Below are 26,436 nucleotides of genomic sequence, written 5' to 3' on the forward strand. Positions count from 1 at the left end.
TTCGTAGCCCATTCAGCACTTTCATTATAAAGGTTCCAAAACATAGTAAAACTTGTACCAATTATACTTGAACTGTTTCTCGAACCCCAGTCATCCTTGAATCTTCCTAGTGTTTCTAGTAACTCTAAGCAGATTTAGTATGCTTCATCCTTTTTTTTTTTTCCTCTCCAGATCTCCATTCACATAATCATCAATCGGTGGTCATAGGAAGGCAGGTAAAGACAGGTTTTAATTGAGAAAGGAAATAGGTCAGCAAAGAGTTGTTGCAGTTTTTAAGGAGTATACATTTTCTCTTTCTTTAAGAGAGAAGAAATCCAAAGCCATGAAAAGAAAAATAGTCTGACTCAGAATGTAGGTTGGAGAACAAGCATTAGCTCTATAAGGAGACTCTGAGGCTTTTCACTATTTAGGGTACTGGTATTTGTCTTCTTAATTCCCCAATGGGATATGTATTTTTTTTTAATCCAAGGATAGGATTGATTATCTTGGAAGAGTCTAATCTCTACCCTCATGTTTTAAACCGCAAGCAGCAAGACGTTTTAAACATTATGAAAAGAGGAGAAAATCTCTCCTGACAAATAAATGCTTTGAAAAATTAGATATTAGTACTTGTCAAGTGCTCTCTCTTTTCAGAAATATTAAAATTGCATATTAGAATGGAAGGATCCTTACACGATGCTCCCTCCTAATGTCACAAAAAATAAGACTTTAGGAACAATTTCAGAGACAAAAGATTAGATGAAGCATCCAGCTTGTCCCCTTATGGGAAATTTCTCTCTTTAACATCCCAGGCTCAATCAATCATTTCCTAATGTGAAATTACAGATTTTTCAAATTACCATATAAAACTGCAAAAAAATTACACTTGTGACCACCGAAGAGATAGCATATACTATCAGTTTGATTTTAAGAGGCATACATCTTTTATACTACCTGTCATTTTTATAATGCCTTTTACAAATTTAATCAATACATTTTAACATTCTATATACTTTAAGTGCAATATACAATAAATATTCAAGTTTCATCTTAAACATGCTTTAGCCTTTAAATTGTTAAAACTGCAGTGCCCTTTCAATCTACTTACATAATGTCATAAAATATACATTTCGAGGTAAATGAAGTCAGCTACTTCAATTTAGTCCCTCAAACTGGTAGTAAATGAGAGGTTAACACTATGGTGCCAAAACCATTATTGAGTAAATTTAGCACCTTGGACAGCTCTGTAAAATCTTTATTGCTTTCCTGACCTGCTCGTCATGTTCTGTCTGTGTGTTCAGTGGCTCTCAGCTCTGATTGAAAGGCAATATATTAGATCCCCAACACAAACACGCTTGGGGGCTAGTTCACTGGGAGCATAATGACATGGAGGTGAGAGCAATTTTCTGGTCACCAAAATCCAAGCACCTTGCAGGTCCGCTGCACTAACAGAGGACCCAGAAATTTCCTTTCTCCTTCCCATTTGCAGAAATAACTAATGGAAGCTGAATCACATTGGCAAAGCTGAGCCAAAAGTGGACCCTCCCTTAAACCCCATAGTTGATACCACGATGAGGGACATTTTAAAACAGGCAAGATATCATTTAAGGGAGTCACTTCCAGGACACAACATCAGATTCACGCACTGTCCTCAAGACTGCTGGTCTGAAGCAATGCTGGCTGCTGACCCACCTACGGTGGCAACGTGCCTAGTAGAAAGCATGTCCCGGCTCTTTGTATTGAAGGAGGCGGCAACTCTAGGAAGTGAGATTCACAAGCTTCATTTTCAGAGGATTGAATGGTGATGAGAGCTCTGGGTATTGAATAAGGAGAAAAAGGAACAAGTAGATTATGTTATTGAAAAATGTTATCACCAAAAATATATCAGTTTAAAATATACAGCCTACACTGATAGTTGGAATTTTTCAGGCACAAAAACTTCAAAGATCTTGGAGTTTATTGTGGAGTTTACCTTCCCTCATCCCTGGTTCTGTGAAATTAATTAAAAGAAGAAGCACTGCTCTAAATCCTCAGTGATACTGTTCCAAGATTGAAGTTTGCAAGTGCAGTTTCTGACTGCACCTTATCTTGCTTTTGACAGAGACTTGTATTTTTTTTTTCCCTGAAATGAAAAGAAAAATACCTTCTCTGCCAAGCCCAAACACTGGCATAAATATTTATTTGAAGAAATAAATGAATATAGACCCAGAGAAGTCAAATTTTGGTAAATAAACTAACCTGATCCTGTTTTGTTTTCATCTTTCCTAAGAGCCAGATAAAGCCGTGAGGTTTTAGTGAAGGCAGCACAAGCTGATTGGATCTGGGGATAGGGTTTACTGTGCCCATACCATAGTAAATTATTAACTGCTGTTGTCAGACAGCACTGCAAACAAACAGTGGTAGATTATCTTGTAGCTTGCATTAAAAAAAATAAATTATTTCAGATGTATTGATTCAAACCCCATTGATTATGTAATGTTTTTCACTCCTTATATGAAAAATAACAGAACTGTTTTATAAATGGGGTCTAGCAGCTTAAGGCAAGCATAAATGTTTATTGAGAACTGAAAACCCCTCTATCTCATTTTTGAATTTAGGACATTATATATGTCACAAGTGGTTACTGCAGTATGACAACTATTTTATCTTATAGAGAATTTAAAATCGAAAAATGCTAATATGTATCTAAAAGCGTGTCATTTCAAGAGTTGTTCAAGAATTTTTGAAGAGGCTATGGTGACAGCAAAATGAATGCAATTATATCCCTATTTTCTGATCAGCGTCTGCAGTATGTGAAAATTGAACAGCACTGCTTCTCCATGCAGAAATCTATTGTGTAAAATGTTTAAAGTTACACTTCTTCTTGAAACTTTACCCACAGCAAAAATATTATAAACATATCTTCTTGCAAATCACTTCTGATAACCACACCACGCCTTCATGTTTGCTCCTCTGATAAACCTCCATTTTATTTGTATCAAGCTTAACTTTCCTTTTCACATTCCAGTATAAATGAATCTGCAGAAAATTAGGGCTGAATGAAGAGGGAACGATTTCTTGTGGTTAGAATGAAAAAAAATTACCACCACACACATTTTTGTAGAGCGCCCTATATTATTAGAAACAAGCATGCTAGCTAAATATGGAAGCCCACCTAAATGAAAAGGAGACATTTTTTCTTCACCTGGAGTGAGCAGTGGAGCATGTATCTAGAAGGAGAATGAATGAGCAAATGGGGAAAATGACAAACAGTACTGAAATAGCAAAGAATTGCTAGAAGAGAAACGGACTCTGCCGGTCATGAAAACTGGTGCAGAGGGAGCTTCCAGGGGCAGGGAGAATTCTTTTGTGAGAACCTCTGACAAAACGGTGCATTGCCCCAGTAGATGGGTTTACTACATCGCCTGCTTATATCATGACTCTGCCGTGCAAGGGAGATAAACAAAAGAAGTTTAATGCTACATGCTTCTAGTTGCTGAAGATTGATTGGACATCTCTTGAAAATGACCTGTCTGATAAGGTCATGGTTCCTGGAATAAGCAGTTAAGTGCAAAATAAACACATCTTAGGGATTCATAACATGCACCAGCTGACATCCATCATAGTAATCTAGTAAATGACCTCGCAATTGTATTCAGCAATAAACATATGAGTGCTTTATCGTGCTTATGGCACACTATTGAGTGATGTATTTTATCTTGCAGTACCAATGATGCTCACCTTTTGACTTGATTAAGTGTGTACGTGAATAGGGATACATTGGTGATTTAATGCCATTCGGGGGTTCTTTTAAAGCAGTGCGTTGGCAAAGGATGGCCAGAGGAAAGTGGTACGTGATCATGTGAAAAGATAATGACATCCTGCCTTCACTCAGAGGATTGTATCTGTTTTTCTCCTTGACAGGAAGTGATACTCAAAAGGGCTGCAGATCTGGTGGAAGCGCTGTATGGGATGCCACACAACAACCAGGTGAGCGTAGTGGGTCTCGAACCTTCCACATTCAACTGAAGTGCCTGGAGTCCTTATTAGAATGAAAGAGTATGAAAAATACAAAAGCTCTTGCATGAGTTCAGTGTGTAAGTCATTCGGACCTAACGGGTTGCAAGGCCATTCAAGTCTTCTCTCTTCTTTTGTAAATCTTTTAACGCCTTCTCTAGGGAATAATTTTTTCTTACGAGAAAAGGTACTTTATTTAAAAGGACTCTTCTGTGGGAATGTAGTTCATCACTGAAGCAGAGAGTTACCGGTGCTTGGTTTTATTCCTCTCAGGTTTTCAAGAAAATTTAGGAGGAAAAGGGGGATTTAATTTCTTCTCCTAAAAAGTATAATGAGGCCTGAATATTGTCTGCTTCTATTTCGTAGAGCAACTCCATGTATCTGACTCAACTTGCTCAGGAAACTGAGTCTGAGAAATCCTCCTTCCTTGCTTGTGTCATCTGAATCAGTGTCCAAGGGACACAGTCCCATTAATACTCAGGGACACAGGTCATCATGTAAACTTGCCCTTAACTTCATCTGGGGAGATGAGTTGCAGGGTGTGTGTGTGTGTGTGAGATGAGTTGCAGGGTGTGTGTGTGTGTGTGTGTGTGTGTGTGTGTGTGACCCCAGAGTTCTCTGTGTTACCTGTGGGGAAGGAAAGCCCCAGGTTGCTGTCCTGTACTGCGAGGTAGTATAGAGGGGACTGGCTGAGTTAATGGGCTTTCAGAGTCAGACGAACAGGGTTATGCAGCCCAGCTCTCTCCTTAAATAGGTAAGTGTCCTGAAGTGAGGTCTTGGCCTCTCTGAGCCTCAGCTGCCCCATCCGTGGTATGGGCGTGATTATGATGAGACTGAACACACAGGTTGGTTGAGAGGGTTGCAGAAGTTAGTGCTGTTAACCATGGAAAGCCCTAAGCACGGTCTGTAGTAAACACTTGGAACGTGGTACTCCTGGGAATCTGACTGGGCAGCTAAGGGGGATGTTCCTGTTACTTTTCAGGAGATTATTCTGAAGAGAGCAGCTGACATCGCAGAGGCCCTGTACAGTGTCCCCCGCAACCACAGCCAGCTCCCGGCCCTCACTAACACCTCGGTCCACGCGGGAATGATGGGCGTGAATTCCTTCAGTGGACAACTGGCTGTGAATGTCTCCGAGGCGTCGCAGGCTACCAATCAGGGTCAGGAGCCCCACTCTTCCCCTCCCCATTTCCCTGCCCCTTCCCAACCTCAAGCTACCCCACCCCCATTTATTTGGCACAAAACAGTGTTTATTTTTAAAAAGTCTTTTATTTTCCCCCCCCAAAAGGGGAGATTCCTAGTCTGTGTGTATCAGATATTACTGTAGAATTTTGGTTCTAGCCATCATGTCTGGTAATTTGGTGGAGGGGCTAGAAAGAATGCATGCATTTAGTTACCTCACCATTTGACTTTTCACTGTAAACCATGAATGACAGATCACAAGGAGGGGTGGAACTAAAGTTCTGGAGGGGCCAAAGCACGTCATCCTTGCCCAGGGAGTAGGAACCGGTTACCTCCAGGGTATTATGTCTCTTAGATTAGGATTTATTTCTGTTCCCAAATGATAAGTGATTGATAGGTCCTGCATTGCCACTTCTCACAGGCCCACTAAGTATCTATGATCTCCTGAGAAATGTGTCTTTTGCTCGCTTCCCATTTTAATCACGGAGCTATCACCACCAATCCAGCCATGAGTCACCTGGCCCCTTCCCTTCAGGATGCAGCGATGGGGCAAGAAACAGAGACCTTCCTTTCCCCAAGCTTCTCAGACCCGCCACCCATCCGCCACCCACCCAACCTCATCCTTGGTTTTGCCCCCGCCCCTCAGGTTTCACCCGCAACTCAAGCAGCGTATCACCACATGGGTACGTGCCGAGCACCACCCCTCAGCAGACCAACTATAACTCGGTCACCACGAGCATGAATGGATACGGCACTGCCGCCATGTCCAATTTGGGCGGCTCCCCGACCTTCCTCAATGGCTCAGCTGCCAACTCGCCCTATGCCAGTAAGTAGAGATGTGTGTCCTGTGTTTCTGCACATTTTTGCTCTAAGAACTGGGCGTCGTGCTGTGTGGCCCACTGTGCAGGTCTCCCCGGTCCCCAGTCTGAGGGCCCCTGCCCTGCCAGGTGCAGGCCCAGGTGATGGGACCAAAGCCAGCACTGTCCCTGGCAGGAATCTCTGCCCTCCTTGCTCACCGTCCTCCCCATCTCCCTCACAGAACTCGGCTGCAACCAAAACAGCAGCGTGATGTCATTGCAGGAACCCAAGCTTCCAGTCAGATGGAGTTGGGTTTGACGCTTTCTTCTTCCAGTTGCTGACTGGTGGCTGCGGGCAGGTTCATCTCCCCTCTAAACCTCAGTTTTCTTTATCTGTAAAATGGGGAAGGAACCAGTACCCGCTCCCATACAGTTATTGTGAGACTTGGATAAGATAATGCACGTAATGAGCTCGTCCTGGCCCATAGGAGATGCATTCAACAAATCTAGGTACAAATCATAATGACAGAATGATAATATTAAGTGGTGCTGGTAGTATAGCATACTAACAACTATCCAAACTTAAAATCTCTTTTTTTAGTGCTTGGAAAGTTTTTCCCCTTTGTGTTTGATATGTACAAAGAAAAAAACGAAAACTGAACAAATCAAAAAACACACTTTATTTTTTTTCCAAAAATTTGGCATGATGAAAAAAAATTACACACAAGAAATTGTTCTTTGGTGTCTCGTCTCTGTCTTAAAGAAGCTTCGCTTAAAGGATTTTTTTTGTGCAACGTTTAGATTGCATCTAAAGAACCTCAGGGAACTGGCATCTTTACATATAAAATGTCATAGGCTGTGTTTGTTTGCGCAATCTCTTTGTCGCCCTTTGAGGATCTTTACATAGAAAACCAAGCTCATCTTGGACAATGTGGGTGGCTCTTCCGGTGTATAAAATATGTGAACTCTTAGAATTTTGTGGGATGATAGCCGCTGTGTTGTTTGTTAAATGAAAGAATGGTCATGTTTTTAAAACGAGAGTCTCAGCTAAAAATACGGAAAAGGATGCTTTCTCTGATGATAGTGGAAATGTGGAGTGTGCTAGGCTGTTGAAAAAGGAAAGATCATTCTTGGCCTTTGTGAGAAGTTATTATTTCTGAAAGTAATACTTAGGGCCATTTACCTTCTTGGTGAGTCTGTAGGCTCAGTGTGTCCTGTGTTTCTGCACATTTTTGCTAAATCTCTGTATTTATTTCTACTTGATCTGCTCGGAATCAGCAGCTTGTTGAACATTTAAAATTCCCCCTAATAATCTGCATATATTACGTCTGTCTGCTTGAGCATCAGTGTTTGGGGTCAGTTTCACATTAGATTTTGATTCATCAAAAAACTGTTTCTCACAGATCTATCACATCAGTGTTGTTTGGGGTCAGTTTCACATTAGATTTTGATTCATCAAAAAATTGTTTCTCACAGATCTGTCATTTCAGTGTTCTCCCTTCTACTCAATCAGAAAATGTTTCAATCATGACCTGAAAATTAAAAGGTGGCGTTCTTAATTAAATCAATAACCTAATTGCTACGTGGTAGCAATTCAGTTGAGGGGCTTGGCTTGCTCTGTCTTCCCAAGCCCTTGCAGACACCCAGCGACTTGAGCCTGAGATTGCATCCGTCAGATTACGAAACGTCGAACATTTAATTTCCATTAATTGATTTCCTCAGTGCTCACAAATATAGTACTAAGTTCTCAAACAGGCTCTCAGATGGGACAGTTTTATCTGCATAAATGCAAATAAAACAATAAACACAAAGCCCAGCTGATTTGAATTTTTGTCTCCATAATATTTAATTATTCATAAACCACTCATGTTGAAAAATTCCAAACAAACAGAATAAAAAATAAAATAAGACATTCCACTGGTGAACACACTTTCTGGTTTAGTGGCTGATATCTAATAATGTTATAACAAATGGAACGGCTTGACTATATTTCACCCCTTCCTCTGTTAACGCCCCCTCCCCAAACTCCCCACCTCTAAATACACATAATGATCGCATTTGCCAAGGAGATTAATTGCCTTCCTCAGTGAACCAGCAGGATTTCAAGTCTACGAATATTTAAAGAATCAAACCTCCAGTGCAGGAGTTTTGCAATTTAAATGGGTGTTATTATTGAGCGTATTTTCACATTTACAAATCCTCAGAGATGTATAAAAATGCTGGTCTCATTAAAAGAAAAAGTCCAGTTTAGAAAATGTGTGCGAAAACTCTGATGATGGCAGCTCTGTGTTGTGCTCCGTAGAGCATCCAGTGCGTCTGGACTGTGTAGTGCTGAGGGCTGATTACAAGGGGTCATTTCGCCTACCCCCCACCACCCCGACGGCAGTTGCTGCCTGTGACCGATTCGATAACCACTTCCCTACCTTTCCAAAGCCAGTAGGCCGAGGCGGAGGCCACCTAACTGGCAATTTGGACGCTGGTGTGCTCATGGGAAGGGGCCTGTCCGATGGCAATCTGTTTGCTTAGCAGGGTAGCCCAGTAGAATAGAAAGAGCACTGCATTTGGGTTTGCTTCCTGGCCTCACCTTCCAGCTACTGGCCCTGGGGCAAGTCACTGGACTATTTTCTGAGTCTCAGCTCGCTGGGTTTGCTCAGGTGTCAAAAGGATGTCCCAATTTAAGCTGGCTTGGCCAATGCCATGGATGAAAAAGATGTGAAGATTCTTGCAGGTGATAAAAGCAATATATAAGGTTTATGACATAATGTGAAAAATAATACAGTGAAGGAGGAAGTGCCTAGAATTTGAACTAAGTGTCTGAAAATCATCAGACAGGATTCATACTTTTTCCCAGGAGACGGAGGAAATGGAAGGTGAATGTGTGATGGCACCAGTCCTGAGTGTAGAGGGCTTTCATGTGCTCAAAATCCGTCTCCTAAAGTGACCTGAGATTATTAGCAACCATCAAAAGATGAATGAAAGGCCAGGCAGAGAGGACTGTGGTTGGTGGAGAACGTGCAGCGCCCAAACTCTTTCGTATCCCCAAGCAGCTAGGTTTTCTCTCTCTCTGAACTGCCAATGGTCTCCTATCATTGCTAATTCACGTCCCCACCACTCCCAGACTGTGAGTATTTACATAAGGCTCCGATCCTGCTGCTTATTGGTTCACACTCATCTCTGTACAGCTCCGCGGGGGATAGAGAGAATTTGAAACTTTGACTTGTAGTCCTGCGTTGGTCACACATGTTGCACGTGGCAGACCGTTTACCCGCCTGGCTTCCGACCTACCTCTGTCTGTCTTGTGGAGCATGAAGATACAGTCATATCCTTCAGGAAGCTGTAGCTCCATGGGGAGACAGGCGACACACACACACCACCATCTGCCAGTGCCTTAAGCTGGAATCCTGGTGTTGCCTTCAACTCACTCTACTTCCTCACGCCTCTCCTTCCACTGGTGACCACACTCTCTCAGGTTGGCTTCCTCCTGTCTCTTGTATCCCCAGACCCTTTGCTAGAACCTTACTTTAGGCCCTACGTGCAGTGCCTCCCCTGACACCTCCTCCATGAAGCCTTCTTTGGTCTCCCTTCCCTGCCTCCCCAGAGTTGGCCATACTCACCTTTGAGGCTATCATGTGGTACTCTACCCCTTATAAGAGCGCTCTTGTTTCCTGGCTTGGGGTGCTCTAGCTCGCTGCCTGGTTCATAGTCGGCCTACAACAAAAGGAAACACATGCCGAGTACCAAATGATGAGAGCAGACAAGACCCTCAGCGTTCAGGGAAGGCTCCTGCTAGAAGGGCGGCCTGAGAAGGATGGGTGTCAGGGTCGGAGCCGAGCCGCCTTGTGTCAGGACACCAGGAGAGGCACTGATTTCTCTTTTCCCATTGCCCCTTAGTCGTGCCATCCAGCCCCACCATGGCCTCCTCCACAAGCCTCCCCTCCAACTGCAGCAGCTCCTCCGGCATCTTCTCCTTCTCACCAGCCAACATGGTCTCAGCCGTGAAACAGAAGAGTGCTTTTGCGCCTGTGGTCAGACCCCAGACCTCCCCACCTCCCACCTGCACCAGCACCAATGGGAACAGCCTGCAAGGTAAGCCCCAGGCCCCACCCGGGCCAACCAGACGCCCTGACTCACCTTCCCAGGGCCTGAAGCAGATGCACCACTGTTGCGAGGGGATCGGCCTTGGGCCTGCCTGCTTCTGTCCACCCTCATCTATTCTGTTCCTTTGTGTTCGCCCTCGTAGGCCCTGGTCCCTGACGCGCCCCCCTTCCCGCCCCCCGTCCCCGGCATCCCTCCTCTGCTGGAGTTGCCTGAGCAGTTCTCTTGCCAACTCCAGCAATTCTGCTCAGGCCTGGGATTTGCTTGAGAATACTGTTTCCACTTACTAATGCCATCGTTTCTCTTTCCTCTCTCATTCCCTGTGGTCGCCATAATCAGATCAGTCTTTTGTGGACTCTAGCAAGTTCTCCACTGCAGGGTCTCTCCCGGGACTGGCCTTCTCCTGAAGTAGGTTCCCTTCCTGTTGCCTGTGTCAGCATGCACATTTGGTGGGGCTGATAACGGGGAGGGGGTGAGTTCGCCAAGCCAGAGCCCTGAGGTTACAGCATCTTAGACCAAAGACCCAAGACTTACTACTGGGAACCAGAAACCCCGAAGTGCTACTAGAGGACTCTGGTTCATACCAAAACTGTTCGATTTCCTCCCCCTCATGGAATATGGAAAATAACAGAGTAACCAAATTTGAGGTGACCTTTCTATTCACTGAGAAGAAACCCAACCTTTTAAAATGGGTCCCACCATTTCTTACACTTTTCTTACTGGCACTGAGTTGTGGTGTTGACCTGCATGACCTCCCTCCTTCCCCACAGTGGGATCGTGTGATCAGCACTCAGAGCCCCTACCTTAGAGACGAGAAAGCGAAAGGTTGGCGAGGTTATGGAATGGCTTGACTTCCGACAGGGGTGGGTGGCAGAGGCTGGCTTCAAACTCAGGCTCAAGAGTTCATCTCCTCCTTCCAGCTTCCAAGCACTTTACTGCTCAGGGGGGGGTAAACGAGATGTATCCAGGATTCGTAAGGCAGCTGGCAGGGAAGTAAGATCAATAAAATCGTCAGCTGCCATCCCTTGAGCACTGACCAGTGCTAAGCACTGAGCCTGCCTTATCCTATTTAATCCTCACAACTTCCTGATGAGACATGAGGACAGTTATGATCTCCATTGTACAGAGGATAAAACTGAGGCATAAGGAGAGAAAACATCTGCCCGTAGGCATAGCCAGAAACAGTGGGGGATGCATATAAACCCTCAGGGTCTGTGCCCTAACCCTTAGCCTACCCAGTGCCCCACGGAGCCTTCCTTCACAGCCGGCTTGCCCATCTTCACTGGTGGAGGTGAGTCATGGAGGTCGAGAGGGGTCAGGGGGGCAGCCCTGTTTCTCGCATCTCTATCTATTTATACTTCTATACACGTACTCTGTACAGGACACTTTACACTGATGTAAACTTACATCCATTCTCTTGAAGACCCTATGAGGTTGGTACTACTCCCATTATATAGATGAGGAAGTCAAGGCCCCGTTTGCTCAAGGTCACATATCTAGTAATGGTGGAGCCCAAACTGAACCCCATCTGTGTGACTCCTGAGCCTGGGCTCCTGCTTCCTTTTCTGACGCCATAAGGGCTCAGCAAGGCACTCCTCAGAGACCTGCTGGCCAGTCTGCCCAGCACAGCCAAGGTCAGTGCCCCTGCCCCCTCCCTGAAATATACATACACTGGCAAAGCCATCTTCTTAGAGGGAAAAGGAAGATAATCGGACTGTGGAACGACATTTCAGGCAATATTCCTTGTGATAGGAAATGCCCACCCCACAAAGGGGAGCCACCCATTCCCGCAAGTCTCTTTCTCCGCTAAAAATAATGCTTTGGCACGCACAGCACACCTCCAGCTGGCAAACTGAGGATATGATGCTTAAGCGAACGTAACTTGTAATGGGTTTAAGTAAGGATAAAACCCATGGAAAGCAGAAATCTACCATTCTTGAACTGCCAATCACAATGCTTGTTAAACACAGACTTGACGTCAGGAAGAAGGTATAACGGGGTTTGTAATCCGCCGTGGAGGGCTGGCGCTTGAGAAGAAAAGGCCCACGGCTCTTGCAGGGTCACAGCTGTATCACTGGCCACCGGTGACTGAAGTGGGCAGCCGTTCTGTGAGGCCGAGTGTCTTTTCATGCCATGTGGGCCAAGGAGGGAGCAGGAAGGGACTGAAAGTAGGGACTCAGCTTGAGTTTTAGAACCTCCTGGATCTAGGGAACTTCTGGGTGTGTGTGTGTGTGTGTGTGTGTGTGTGTGTGCGTGTGTGTGTGTGTGCGTGTGCGTGTGTGTGTGTGTGTGTGAGAGAGAGTGTGTGTGTGTGTGCGCTTAAGTAATGATGAAATGGCATCAAGACAGGGACACATAGAAAGTTGGTGCATTTGTCACCCCCAGGGCATTTCTAACCCATGTCTGCACAGATTCCGAAAGTACAGAGACTGCTCCCCGCTTCTGATCAGCAGCTGAGTCTCCATCACGTTTCTAATGCACAGCTCACAGCTGGGAGGGTTTAGGGTGTGACTCAGGGACATGCTTTGTGCTGGATTTGCTATTGTGGATGACACTGCCCTTTCCTTCTAGTTGAGCGTGTGTCCTGGAGATGCTTTCTGGTGGTTTTTGTTTTTCCAATACTGTCATGTATCAAACGTCCCTAGTTTGGGGGAGGTGGCAGCAGAGGAGGAATGAGTTGAGAAATTAAAGTCACGTTAACTGATACCACCTTGGAAGCTGTCCTCCCTCCTGCCCACTCCACTCTTCACCATCCACTCGCCAGGCAGGGCCCACACACCTGGGATCACACGTCTGTCCTCTGCACGCTGTCCCTGCGGACATGGGTGTGATGCATCACTGTTTTCAGGGAGCTCTTGCCTTGGAGTCTCCCCTGAGAAAAGTGACATTCTGACTGGAGGCTGCTAGACCCATAACTAAAGAATTACTTCATCTTCAGCTGTCTAAATTCCACTTGTATTTAAAAAAAAAAAAAAAAAGAAAGGACACAGGTGGGTTATAGAATTGAGGGTGAGAATCTCTGAAGTGTTGCAGCCCTCCTCCTTTGCACTGTTACCGTAACACCTGCTTCATTTGGACCCACCTCGTTCAGAATTGTGATCATTAAGACAGGGCAGGTGACGAAGGAAGAGTTGGTTAAGCAAACTGACCACATAAGCAAGATTAGAGGTGACACATTTAGGTTGTTTTAAGTGTTTTAAAGGTCTTTTTACCTCCAGCTACCACTCTTAATTGTCCATCGTTCTTTTTTTTTTTAAGCCAACTCCTTAGAGGCCCTTTTCGCTACCAGCCCTTTCTCAGCCTCCTCTGGTGACAGCACTCACGTTTATTCCCCGACAGATACGCACTGTGGTCTCACATGATGGTGATGACAATGGTCACAGCCACTAACGTGGGAGGGAGGGCTTCCTCCCAGCCTGGCCTTTTCACTGTCTCATGTGTTCCTCCCAACCAGTCTTAGATATAGGCTGTCTGTTGTCCCCCTTGTACAGATGCAGAAACTGAGACAAGGCCAAGCTGGCTCATCCAGAGTTACGCAGCTAGCACATAGGGGGAGCTTGGGGTTAAATCCCAGGCCGACTGACTACTGTATCAGCCCCTGTGCTAAATGAAATGGTCATAGTCAAGCCACTGGGCTAGGACCATGTGGACCAGAAAATGCTGACCTTAAAAGCTTTTCCTGTGTTAGGGGAAACATGACACCAGGGGAAAGAAAGCAGATCTGTCTGGGAGAGGCTGGATGCCCAGCTGTGGAAGTTCAGAGGAGGGAAAGATTAGGGAGAGTTCAGAGCAGCCTAGTGGAGAAGGGTGCCTTTGAACTGGACCTTGGGTGAAGGTCAAGTAGGATTTGGGTCCAGGGAGATGGGGGAGGAGCATTTCAGGCAGAAGGATCAAGGATAACCTGAGCCAGAGTCATGTGTAGGGGGCTGTGCACCCTTCTGCAGCACAGGCACCAAGAAGCAGGGAGAAGCTTGAACAGGAAGTCCTTACCTGGGAGTCAGAAGTTCCATTCTTTACTGATACTTTAAAATTCACAGTTTCTACTGTGATTCCAACTGCTTTTCTCTCCCAGGTAGCTAATACCTTTGACGATTTACGATTCGTCTGAGAAATTTTTTAGGACAAAGCAACTCTATCTCAGTACTTCTGGGGTCCCATAGATGTTCTGTTAAAAAAAAAAAAGAAAAAGAAAATGTTATGGTCAAACAAACCTAGAAGTTGGTGTTTACTGCATCACTGTCTTGGAGTCACAATGCACGTATGTTTAACTAAAGGCTCTGAGACACCCCGCGGTTAAAGAAAAAAAGAGTCTCCCATTCTGTTCTCTGCACTTCTTTGCCCACAGAACACTTTTCCGAATGTTAACACCAGTGAACATCCCATGGAACACTTGGGAAATTCAGACATATTTTGAATTTAAAGATAAAAACACAGAGAAATCTCCTTCCATTCTTATGTAGATAATGTCACTGATCAATCCTGATCTTAGAGTCCCCAAGTGTGTCTGTTTTCAGAGCCCAGAGACCTGAGTCACTTCGTACGCTCAGCTATTGTCCTGGAGACATCCTTTCCCTTCTCCTAAAGATGTGCCCCTACAGCATGGATTCTCTGCAATTTCAGGCCTCAAAGGACTTCACTAATCAAGAGACAGGCAGCCCCAAGAATGCTGTCACCATGCCCTTGGACCTGTCCCCAATGTGGGGAGTTGAAACCCCAACCATGTCCCAGACAGTCTCCGCAGCGAAGAATTAAAAACAAAAAGGCCAGAGTGATTTTACAAAAACTGTCCGCACCCTGTGCTTTCTCTCCCCACCTCCCTGAAGCGCAGGCTGGCCGGCCTCACCCAGCTATCTGCAGCCTGGTAGCAAATCTCCTGGAATTGTCTTTCGCTCCACGCACATGTTCAGTTTGTGCAAGCTCTCCCCCCCATTCTGTTCCTGATTAGCTCCTCATTCTTTCTTACACATATGGTGGTTCAACGAAGACCACATTCCACCCTCTCGCTCCAAACTCTCCCAGCTCGGCAAAACTTTCCGTTTTGTCTTTGTTCTTATCACACTGAAAAATGCACTGCCTCTCAAGCCAGTAGTTTTCTGCGCTTTGGTCAGGGCATGTGCTCACCCAGCAGCCAGGGGAATGGCAGAGCCTCCTCCGTCTTGTGATGTCTTTGGCACATGTTACTGAGACTGTCGTGTCCTCATGGAAATCTTCACGGGCCCTACTGGGCCAAGTGCGTGTGCCAGTGGCATTTCTGGAACATTCTAAGCCTGAAACACCCATCCCTCTCACCCATGTAAGTAACCTTGGGGATTACAGCACGGATACAAGAAAAACAGCTTCTAACATTCCGGGAGCTTCCCTGTAGTCGTGCAATGAGATTTCTTTATTAAACGGCCACTTTAGAGGTGCCTAAATTCAGAGGCCACAAAGGGAGCTCCTTTCCCAAAATTTACTCTTCAGTGAGGGTTCTGCGTCTGGAGTTTAGGAAGTGACGGATGAGATTTAGGGAGCTGTAACCCCCTGATATTATGTGCAAAACTCTGGGTGTAAGTACCTCTGGGGCTTCTTACGGAGAGAGGTTCCCTGGCTTTTGTTAGACCCCCAGAGGAATCTGAAGGCCAACGAAGCAAAGGTAGGAAACTGCGGGCAGACCACAGCCAGCCCTAGATACCCCCAGATATGTACGTTTGTTCATTTGGTTTTAATTTTAACTTTTTGCTAACACATATAGACTGGGCTATTTTATCTTTTAAAAAATCCACCTGCCCGCCTTCTCTAGAAGTAATTGGAAAGCTGGGTGGCTGTGAGCAGGCGTTCCCGCACGGCAGCACCGGGGCAGCGTTTAGAGTGCCACCCACCCTACAGACCTCAGTCCGCACGGAGGGGACCTCGCTCACTCATGATCCCAGCCTGGGCTCTCAAGGTGCTGGAGGTTTTGACTCCTGTGTTCCAGACTAAGAAGCAGTTATCTGTGGACTCGCAGCACATCACTTAGCTTTGCTTTATAGCTTTTAATGTGGCCCTAACAGAAGTTTAATCTAATTGATCTAACATACTATTCAGGTAGCAGAACACTGAGTAGCTCTTTTTTTAAAAAATTCTGGTCATCTAGAATTTAAAAAAAAAAAAAAATCCTGATGTTTTTAGGGCCCAGCTGATACATTCTGGCGGGGTCCACTGACGGAAATAGCAGGAAGTTGGTCAGTTTTCTGCTTTGCTTTGTATCATATTGACGCTGCCTGATGTATGCTGCAGGAGACTGCCCTTTAATGCCAGGCACACACAGTAGATTTTGGCGGAAGGCATAAGGAGACACGCTTATTTTGCCAGAGGGTTAGAACTCCCACGGAAAGCCCTGCCTTTAGTAAAGGTGCCTGGACGCACCTCCAGCCTGGAGGAAAAGATCCTTAGGGAGGCAGGACCATGCTGAGCTGTCACACTGCAAAGACCCTCTTGCTCCCGCGACCTCCCCCTTGCTTTTGGAGCTACAGCATCTTGAATTCTCAAGGCTTGGATTGAAATACCCAGCTCCCCATTTCAGTCAAATCCAGGGCTCACTTGAATCTTAAGGGGACTGCATCTCCAGTGGATCCCAAACCTTTGGGGGTTTAAGTTGGTCTGCATTTGGCAAGTGACACTTCCTGTTTCTAAGAAAAATGGCTTATGATGGCTTACAAAAAAGACTCCAGGAGCTTTTGGACTGCGAAACGGCTCTTGCAAAACAACATGTGGATGATTTACGTGTAAATGAATCAGAAACATGTGGATTAAATTTCCTTGTGAATACAGATGGGTTTAAAAATTAACGGAAAAAGTGTTTGGCAAAATACTTTTTTTTTTAAATGGAATTGAAAATGCCAGGGCTGGGGTAGGGGAAGCAGAGGAACGTGGGGCGCACAGGGCTCACAGCCTCACCTGGCCTTCCGACGTCTACTGCAGGATTTGTGGTAGTTGGGGCTCGCTTACAAACAAAGGCACATTCTCGCAGACATGAGAGTTGGGAAATTTACAGGGTCACTTCCTAGATGCAGTCACCACTGACAAGGACATTCATTTAAATTTAGAATTGCCAACAAAAAGAAAGCAATGACTTCCTCTCTCTGCCTGACAGGATGTTAAGCCATCATTGGGAGCCAAAGATGGCTGCCTCTTGCTTCTAATGTAAGCATTGCTCTCATCTCCACATACTTCAAAGTTGCCATCCGGAACTCTGCACTCATCCCATTATTCCTCATACCCATCCTGTGAAGTGTTCCATATCGGATGGTACCTAGTTCATATGAGGAAACACAAGCCCAGAGAAATTAAGCAGTTCGCACTGGTCACACAGCTAATTTAGCGGCAGAAGTTAAAAATAACAGCAGCCCACCTCTATTAACTAGGAGCTGATCCGGGCTAAGCACTTCGCACTGGTTGTTTCATTTAAATCTCCAACAACCCTAACAATATCACGGCCCTTGCAAATACTGATACGCTGCATTTCTAGCTGAGGAGGCAGAGAGGTGCAAGGAGACAAGCAACTAGCTCGGGGGGGGGGGCGGGGGGGGACATACCCAGCAGGCAGAAAAGCCAGGGGTGGAACGCTGTCAGATTCCATGCTTTTCTGAATACAGCTGTGTGTGGGTTCCTAACACGGCTTTGCAAGAGTTTTGATTATCCCATACAGCCTTCCCTTTGCCTAGGATCTCTCTTTAGCTTCCCTAGGCTACAGTTTTCTAGGGACACGGTCAGACCATTCCAGAAACCCTGAGTGAAGCAGTGGCATAGAAGACATTCTGCGTCCGCATCCTCCAGTGAACAACGCTTTCTGGAGCCAGTATCCCCTTCTCCCAGGCCTGAGGACTAAATGGAGTCACTCAGATCACTGCTCTGAGCCTCCGTCCTCATGCTCACACAGAGCGCAGGCAGAGCCACGGGTTGTGGTAGAAACTACTGGCTGTTACAATGGACCAGTTTTTTATTGTATATTTTGGAAGCGAAGGGGAGGGGAAAAAAAAGAGCGACAAACTGAAAATTCTCACTATTTTGCAAGCGTTGGGCTGCAACTTTCCCAGCAGTATGCAAACTATGTGACTTTCCAGTTATGTTTTAAAATTGAAATCAGATTTGGAGGGATGCTTAGGATCTTCTTTTCTGTTAAAGACACATACACATGCTGACATACTATCATTCTTAATAAAGTACATGTATATTTTATAATAAAAACTCCTTCCAGGGAAGATGAGAAAGCACATGTGTGGCTAATATTCAACCAACATAGTGGTGTGTGGGTGTTTTTTTCCATCTTTTTTTTTTTCCCCTCTTTCAGTGAGAAGTTTGGATGCAAAACCATTTACTCTTGTCTTCTCTTTTCACAGCGATATCTGGCATGATTGTTCCTCCCATGTGAAAGAATTGCCTTGAAGAATTTTATTAATGAAGAGGTTGGATTCTGCTACAGAAAGTAATCTGATACAAGTCCCAGAGTGGAACTTTTAACTCAGGCCTTTTTAAGAGGAATCACAATAACTGCAGATTTTTAAACAAACAATATCACCGACCTTGCAAATACTGAAATTGGAAGGGATCTGCTAATGCAGGGTGTTGGTTACAGTTGTACCTCCCAAGTCCTTGGGGGGATATATTTATTCTGTGTTGATAGAAGCAAATCCTCTTTTTCTTTCTCTCTCTCTTTTTTTTTTTAAAGCTTAACTCGGCAATCATTTGTCTTTTATAAACCATAAAGCTGTATACAAGGGACACTATAAATAAGACTCCATGTTTTAATTTATGATGTTTTTAAAGCTGTGTAAAAGGAGAATGAAATGGTGATATTTACAAAAAAGTTTAAAAAGAAAAAAAGAAAAAAAAAAAAAGCTTGTATGGGACAGAATAGGAATGCCAGTTAGATTTTTTTAGAAAACTAAGGGTCGGCTTTTGCGCCTTAAAGCATATCAAGTGGTAGTTACTCGGACAGTGCATTTCCAATATCTAACTTAACATGCCACCCCTTAGCAGTGCAAGCTTATTTCTCTCTTTTGTATTGTTGTCTTAAGTAACTGTGTAAATAAATGCAGCCTGGAAAGTTAAAAAGTGATGTAAGGATCACATTTTCCCCTTCTACTCAAAAGTCCAGTGCCTCTAGACAGATCTTAAAACTGCATATTTAAACCTGACAGCACTCTCTCTCTTTTGCTTATGTCAACTTCTTCGGAAGCCGATGGCCTCTCGAGAGCTTGGTGGCACACGTGCTGTGTGAGAATCTCCTTTGAGACTTCATGGAACAGGGTCAGGCACAGAATTCCACATTATGCCCTCCAGTTATCAAACCAAAATCCCACTTACACTCCGCCATTTACATGGTTAAAGTTTACTCAGCCTAAATGCTGACTTCATACCAATCCTTCAAAAGCTGACAAAAGCAACATGGCAGGTATTTCAGATTTCCCATCCGAGATAGCGCCTCTATCAGTCGACCCTTACCATTTGTAACATAGTAGATTGAAACGACAGGTTAAGTGCTTTGGAATTAAGAATAAAAGGAAACTGGGAGAAAGGAGAAGAAGGTTGAGATCTCCAAAACATGGTTTTCTGTTCGATGGGAATTTTTGCTCTCATTATCTGGGAAGTGTTCTTAAAAATAGGAATTAATAGCAAAGATGCAGCAAAGCTCTGAGGATGCATTTGCCTGATACTTTTTTCTTTGCTGTTGTGTTTTGTATGTAGTTATAAATACTGTAGATTTTTTGTGATTTTTTGCCAAAGTTGTTGTTCTATTTATACATTTTAATGTCTTAAGACAGTTTTTCAATATCACAAAAAAAGATTTTACTGCATATTTTGCAAAGAAAAAAAAAGCTCACTACCTTTAGCTTGCACATACTTGCAAAGTTAATTAAAAGGCTTTTTGTTTTAAAGGGGATTTTGTAAGATATCCGTATAAATAATGTATTTATCTTTGGAATTTGTACATTGCTTTCCCCTTCCTCCTTTTCCTCCGACTCCCAGTTTATTTTATTGTGTATGTTTGCTATGTGAAAAGTGCGTATTTGTTTGGCCACCTATAGTTATATTAGCTATTTCAATGTGATTTTTAAACATTTCATTTATAGTTATTTTTAGTATTGTTTTAAACCATGCTTCATTTTTTTTTAATTTTCACCCAAAAGCCATTGTCTATTTTTGTATTATTTGTAAGTTAAGAAGTTTTTTCCAATATATGGCAAAAAATAGTAGCATATTATTCTTGTAGCATTTAGTTCTGTAGATTAAAAAAAATGTATCCTTTGCTTTGGAAGCTTACAGAAAAAAACCCTAATGCTGTTTTACTCTATTAATATGCATGGAACCTCTCCCTTTGGAGTGACGCATTTTGTGCATTAAATTCCGGGGAGAAACTTCATAGAAATCAATGAACATACTTTCTTTCCTAAGTCTGCTTGTATATTTCCTCTGTCTTTCACATAAATATAAACCAGCAGATTGGATGCCTTAACAATGCAAATCATATTCATTTCACTTGTACATTGTAACTGTGCACCAGAACTGTCAGTCATCACTAACATTCTAAGAAAAAAGAAAAAGAAAAAAAAAGAAAAAAAAAAAAAACAAAGAAATTGAAAAGCACAAAAGAACTGTTTTGTTACCTTAAGACAATGTAACTTTTTCTAGTAGAGCAAGAAATTTACAACAATGCTGCAACTGTGCATGCCCCCATATGGATTTTGCAATGGTTTTCACTAGACTGTCAGAGTGCGATTTTTATGGGTTGGGGAGGGTGGGGGAGGGGTGTTGCGGGAGGGAAGGGAGGGGAGCAAAGCTGATTTTTCTTGGTGAGAAATAATAATAATGATTAATAATAATAATAAAACTGGAAAATGTAAGCAAAGTGGACGCATTGCTTCTCGGTACTCAGAAAGGTTGTCTGAATTCGTGTGCTAAGCGCTGGCCTGAAGATGTGTACAATTTAAAGCCATATTTTGTCTGGTGAGCCCCTTAACTGTTTGTGAAGGACCCGGGTCAGCCTGTGAGGTGTCGGGCTCAGACCTTGACAACAAACGCCACCCACTGTCAGCCATGTGTAGTGGTTAGAACTTTTCTTGAAAGTCCAAAGAGCCTTTAAAATGTGTATAATTTGTGTTTTGTTGCCTCTATTGATATTGATTAGATGAAAAGACGTTCTGGCCCTCTGACCCTCTCTCTTCTGCACAGAACTTTTTACAAGTAAAAGATGTTACCCTAAATACAGAATATGGCTTTAAGAAGAAAATGAAATAGCGAATTCAATTAAGATTTCAGTTGGGGGCGGGGGGTGGGGTGGGGGTGGGGGTGGAATACAGCTTCTGGATGACTGGATTGCAGAACATGCCCTGGCCTCACATTGTACTAGGATGCAGCTTAATGAAGTCATCTCTAAATCTAACCTTTCACCTTCTTATCAAACTTTTGGAATAGACACACACTGTACAGTTCAATTGTTAGAGAACCTAACTACTGTAGAGATTGTTATAATTTTTTTTTTTGCAAACATTCAAGCTGTAAAAACTTTTCAACTTTCACAATATTTAATTAAAGTTACTTCCTGTCTGTGATGGCAGCTCCTAGTTGTGTATTCATTTCTCTATTTCAGATGAGTCCGAGTCCAACATAATGTAAAAGGTCTGTGTTTGCAATTACTCAGGACAGTGTTGACACCCAGAGAAAAGCAGCAAGAATAGTCTGGGGACACCCACTTTCCCTCTTTGTCAATCCTTGAGGATTTGCTAATCTGGGATGCAAATTGAACACACACAGCGTACTGCTGCCCTCTGCTGGCAGCAGCTGGACGCGCAGTGCCCATACTGGCCCAAGGAGAGGCCAAGAGCCCCAAGGATTACACTAGGCAAGCAATGAGATCCCCCGGAAGTGGCTGAATTATGAATCCAGGATCTGGCCACTCTGGAAAGCCATCCTCCGTGCTGCAAGTCTGAACCAAGCTCTTCACATACAGCTGCTAATTAATCCCAGCGAGACTTCTGGTCAATTAATTATGTGCCCTGGCTCATTGATGAGGAGGCATGTGTGAACACAGAAACTTCTATGATCTATAGTTTTAAATCCCATGTGGATAAGACACTTTTCCTGTTGGATAAAACCAAATTTATCTGGTGTCGGGCTTCCCGGGTGGGGTGTCGGGCTTCCCTGGTGGCGCAGTGGTTGAGAGTCTGCCTGCCGATGCAGGGGACGTGGGTTTGTGCCCCGGTCCGGGAGCATCCCACATGCCGCGGAGCGGCTGGGCCCGTGAGCCATGGCCGCTGAGCCTGCGCGTCCGGAGCCTGTGCTCCGCAACGGGAGAGGCCACAGCAGTGAGAGGCTCGCATACCGCAAAAAAAAAAAAAAAAAAAAAAATTTTATCTGGAGTCAAACATTCTACAAACACCCAATAGGTCCCTGCTCCTGTAGAACGATTTCACTTTAAGTTCCATCATCATCATAAGGCTTTCCAACTGCACATTCAATGCTTTCCCTACTTTTGCAATTACTGGACAGAATAAGGTTAATGATGCTTGTAAAATGCCTTGAAAACTCAGCAAATAGGCCATGGACCAACAGAAACTTGATGACCAGAGCTAATAGGTCGTCCTACAACCACCATCACGATCATTTGTAAGTGTGCATTGCTGATACACTTTTGCTCTGGATAGAGCCCAATCTGAGGTAATGAAAGACGGTAATGAATAAGTCAATAAGTAGAGAAGCTACTATCTTCTTCTTTAAAAGAAATCTATGTTGATTAGTTTGGTCATACAATATACATTTTTGGAATTCTGTATCAGGTGCAGGTCTCCGTATTAGATGCAGAAGATCAAAAAAAGAATGAACAAGAGGCCCCTGCCCTCAGGACACTCATAATCTCAGACAAGAGAAATCTATACTCAAAGCAGTTTAGAATGTTTAGGGCAAGACAGTCATGTCATAATGCTCCACAGAATAAAACAGACATCCACACGTCTACATACTGGTTTCTACTTTCCTTAAGGCCTATTTCCTGGAAGCATCCATTCATTCATGTAGACCTTGAGGGTTTATTGTACATCTGGCACCAGGTGAGGCCTGGTGGATTCTATAACAAGCACTGCAACACCGATCCTCCCCTCACGGATCTTACAGTTGAGCGAGGCAAGGAGACATTAAGCCACTGTACAAGTCTAAGCTAACAAACCAATAATGGCAATGAAGAAGAAGTCTAGAATGCTCTGAAAGTATATTACAGTGGGATCTGATTTAACCTGTAGGGTTGGGGAAGGTTTCCAGAGATAGTGACACCTAAGATGATATGTGAAGGATGAGGTAAGCAGGTGGGGTGGGCACCTTAAGCAGAAGGAATGAGGGCAGATGTAAGGAGCTGGGCTCTGGGCATGGATATGGCCCATTCAGGAACAGGAAGACTGTGTCTGTAGAGTATGCAAATGTGCAGGGTGGCACCGTGGAGCTTGGGAAGTTCAATTCAGAACACATACTGAGGACCTACTATGTGCTTGGCACTGCGCTAGATGCTAGGATTCACTAGACAAACCAGTCACAGGTCCAGCCTGTAGGGCCTCAAGCATAGCTCATAAACTCAATGCCCCGTATTTGTCCACAGGGACCATGCTGGTAAACCATGAAGTGGATGAGCTGGGGTAAGAACAGACAAGGAACACCTCGCTTGCTCCAGGCACTTGTTCCCACATGGGAATGTGGCCCCAGTGATGCCCATCTTTCATTTTTCAAGAATGCCAGATATATTATTGAATTTTTTTTTTTTTTTTGCTGTGAAATTCTCATTTTTTAAATGTTGTCATCTAATCCAAAAATGGTGCTTTCAAAACACTGCATTGGTCAAAAAAAGAAAGTCCACGAGCCTCTAAGAATGTCAGTTTGGGACTTCTGGCCAAAAGACAAGTTACTAAAGGAGATGTTTACCCAGCTTGACTTGAGGGTCCTACTGCTAAGTCCTAGAACTAGGTCAAGGAAGGCTGTAAAGAAGGGCCTGCCTGAGGGGTGCAAATAGACGCTCTCCAGGCAGGTAAGGGAAAGCAGGGCATAGAAGGCCATGCTCAATGCCTCTGGAGCTGGCTGTAGGAGAAAATCAACATTAAATTAATCAAAAGGAATAGTAATCTGGGGAAATGGAATATATAATTGTGAGAAAACTCTATATCCTACAGTAGCCATGTCAATGTTAAATATACAGATCACTTTTTTGAAAAATCTCCTTTTGCCTTGCCAAAACGCCCTCGTCAAAAAGTTCCTTTTTAAATAGACGTCCAGAGAAGTAAACTCTTTCTGGCACACCATGCTCATGGCCATGCCTGTCCTAGCAGGCTCCAAATCACTCATGTTCTCAAGAACGTTGCTCCTGAATTGTCATCCTCTCCCTCCAACATCTCCATGTTTTCTTCCTCAATATTGCTATCTAATCAGTCCACACATATTATCTCATCTTAGAAAAAAAGAAAAAACTCTTTGACCTCACTCTGCTCTCAGTCTGCCCATCATCCTTCTGCTCCGTTTTATAGCAAGTCCTCTCTAAAGAGGCGTCTGTGTCTTTCTCTTCTTCTTCATCTCTATTCTCTAATTATCCATATTACAATAGATGTTTGCTGCAATGATGAGTAGTGGGGAGTCTTAAACACTGTAAACAAGGGATCAAACACATATTTTACAAGTATCCTTGTAGCTACCTAGAGAATGAATTGGAGAGAGGCAGAGGGGAAAGAGAAAAATTAGGAGGCCATTACCATGGGCAAGGCAAAAATGCACAGCTTGGACCAGAAGAATGGAAAGAAGGAGAGTAGACAGGATTAGACATATTTAGTATTGTGATTATAGTCAACAATACTGTATTGTATACTTCAAAGTTGCTAAGAGACTAGGTCTTAAATGTGGTCACCACAAAATGAAATAATTATGTGATGAGATGGAGGTGTTAGCTAGTGCTATGGTGGCAATCATATGGCAATTAACGTGGCGTATACCTTAAACTTATGCCATGGTAAACGTCAAGCACATCCCAATAAAAAAATATTTAGTGGATAGAACCACTAGGATTTGGTGACTGATGCAATGTGGGGATTGAGGGAGAGGAGAAAGTCAAGATAAAACTCAGTTTTCTGACTGAGGCAACTGCTATTAAAGAAATGGTCGATTTCTCTATTTGGGCTGTTTCCCTGCTATTGAGCTACGGGGCGTGATGGTGAAATCCCTTTCTACTGTTCCCTTTGCTATCCTTCCCTCTTCCAAGTATGATCCTCTTCTCCAGAGGCTTCTATGTTTACATTAGGAATGAAATTCAGTTTCCGGAACTGGAAATATTTTGCTACTTTTTTTTTTTTTTTAACTCAAGCATCAAGCAGTTTTCTCTCTTCTCTCTGGAGAGTTATGCTACAGTGGGACTGATTTTTATCTACTTGGCATACTTTTTTCCCACTGATTGTAGAATTTCCACATTCTATATTAAGAAGGAACGTTCTGAGCCCTGGAATGAACCACAGGCCTGAGAGTTGACCTTCTGCAGGAAATATCTTGCACAGGGAATTATGCTATAAGGAGAATCCAGTACTCCACAAAAGAGTCAACAAAAAGGAGGGAGTCCCACGAAGTTGATTCATTCAATAACATAGATCTGGGTGGGATTCTGCCAGGAAAGTCACGGCCATAAAATGAGGGAGAGCAAGGAGAAATGAATTAGAACCAAAAGCCATGCCTTCTCTCACACATTTGCCTATTCAATATATTCTTACCACGGACCTTCTCTATGTCAAGCACTGTGCTAAGGGCTGGGGTTTGACTGTATGTTAAATAGACCCATTTCCTTCCCCCATTACTACCTAAGGAGGATTCTTTGATATGAATCGAAGAATCACAGGAACATCATTTCATACTGTGATAAATGCTGCTGTAACCCTAATATATCTGAGCAAGCATATGGCTCTATCTCTGCACACATTCAAGCCTACTTCAACACCCAACTTTAATTAAAAAGAAATGGATTCCTTGTTCAAATCCCTTAAAGGCCAGTAAAAAGAACCTAAATGTAAAGTCCACAGCAACAACTACTAAAATTCTCTTTCTTCTACTATCCTTTTCCCTACTCCTCACCTTGCTCAGATGCTATTGTTCTCAATCCATCTGACAAAAGCCTATTCTGAGTTTGCATGATTTTTCTTTTTACCTCCTCACTTTCCCCATGTTTCTCAATGCATTATTTTCTTTCTCTCATTGCATTAAGTCTTTCTTCCAGCAAGAAAATCTTTCTCCTTTAGCAGAGCTGGGGAAAGGGGAGATATTGGACTGGCCAAGCATGATTTCCTTTGGCAAGCTGGGAGAGGGGAAAGTCCGTAAACACTTCCTTGTTAATAATGTTTGACGTGTTGTACTTTCAGGG

At 43.7% G+C, this 26,436-nt stretch overlaps 1 protein-coding gene across 3 annotated transcripts in view; it reads left to right on the plus strand.

Moving 5' to 3' along the window:
• Nucleotides 1–15,364, plus strand: part of LOC149743980 (transcription factor COE1-like) — a 389,524-nt gene extending 374,160 nt beyond the window's left edge. For all 3 annotated transcript variants that reach the window (XM_089905903.1, XM_089905904.1, XM_089905905.1), the window contains exons 12-16: nt 3,883–3,948; nt 4,958–5,135; nt 5,804–5,983; nt 9,846–10,040; nt 10,389–15,364. In XM_089905903.1, coding sequence (XP_089762029.1) covers nt 3,883–3,948; nt 4,958–5,135; nt 5,804–5,983; nt 9,846–10,040; nt 10,389–10,456 — 687 coding nt within the window. In that variant the 3' untranslated portion in view covers nt 10,457–15,364. The remainder of the gene's footprint in view (nt 1–3,882; nt 3,949–4,957; nt 5,136–5,803; nt 5,984–9,845; nt 10,041–10,388) is intronic.
• The last annotated feature ends 11,072 nt before the right edge of the window (nt 15,365–26,436 follow it).

The sequence above is a fragment of the Delphinapterus leucas genome, unplaced genomic scaffold (assembly GCF_059928025.1).
Source record: "Delphinapterus leucas isolate spDelLeu-1000000601 "Yukka" unplaced genomic scaffold, BTC_Dleu_Yukka2 spDelLeu_asBTCV2_sq31, whole genome shotgun sequence".
Taxonomy (NCBI): domain Eukaryota; kingdom Metazoa; phylum Chordata; class Mammalia; order Artiodactyla; family Monodontidae; genus Delphinapterus; species Delphinapterus leucas.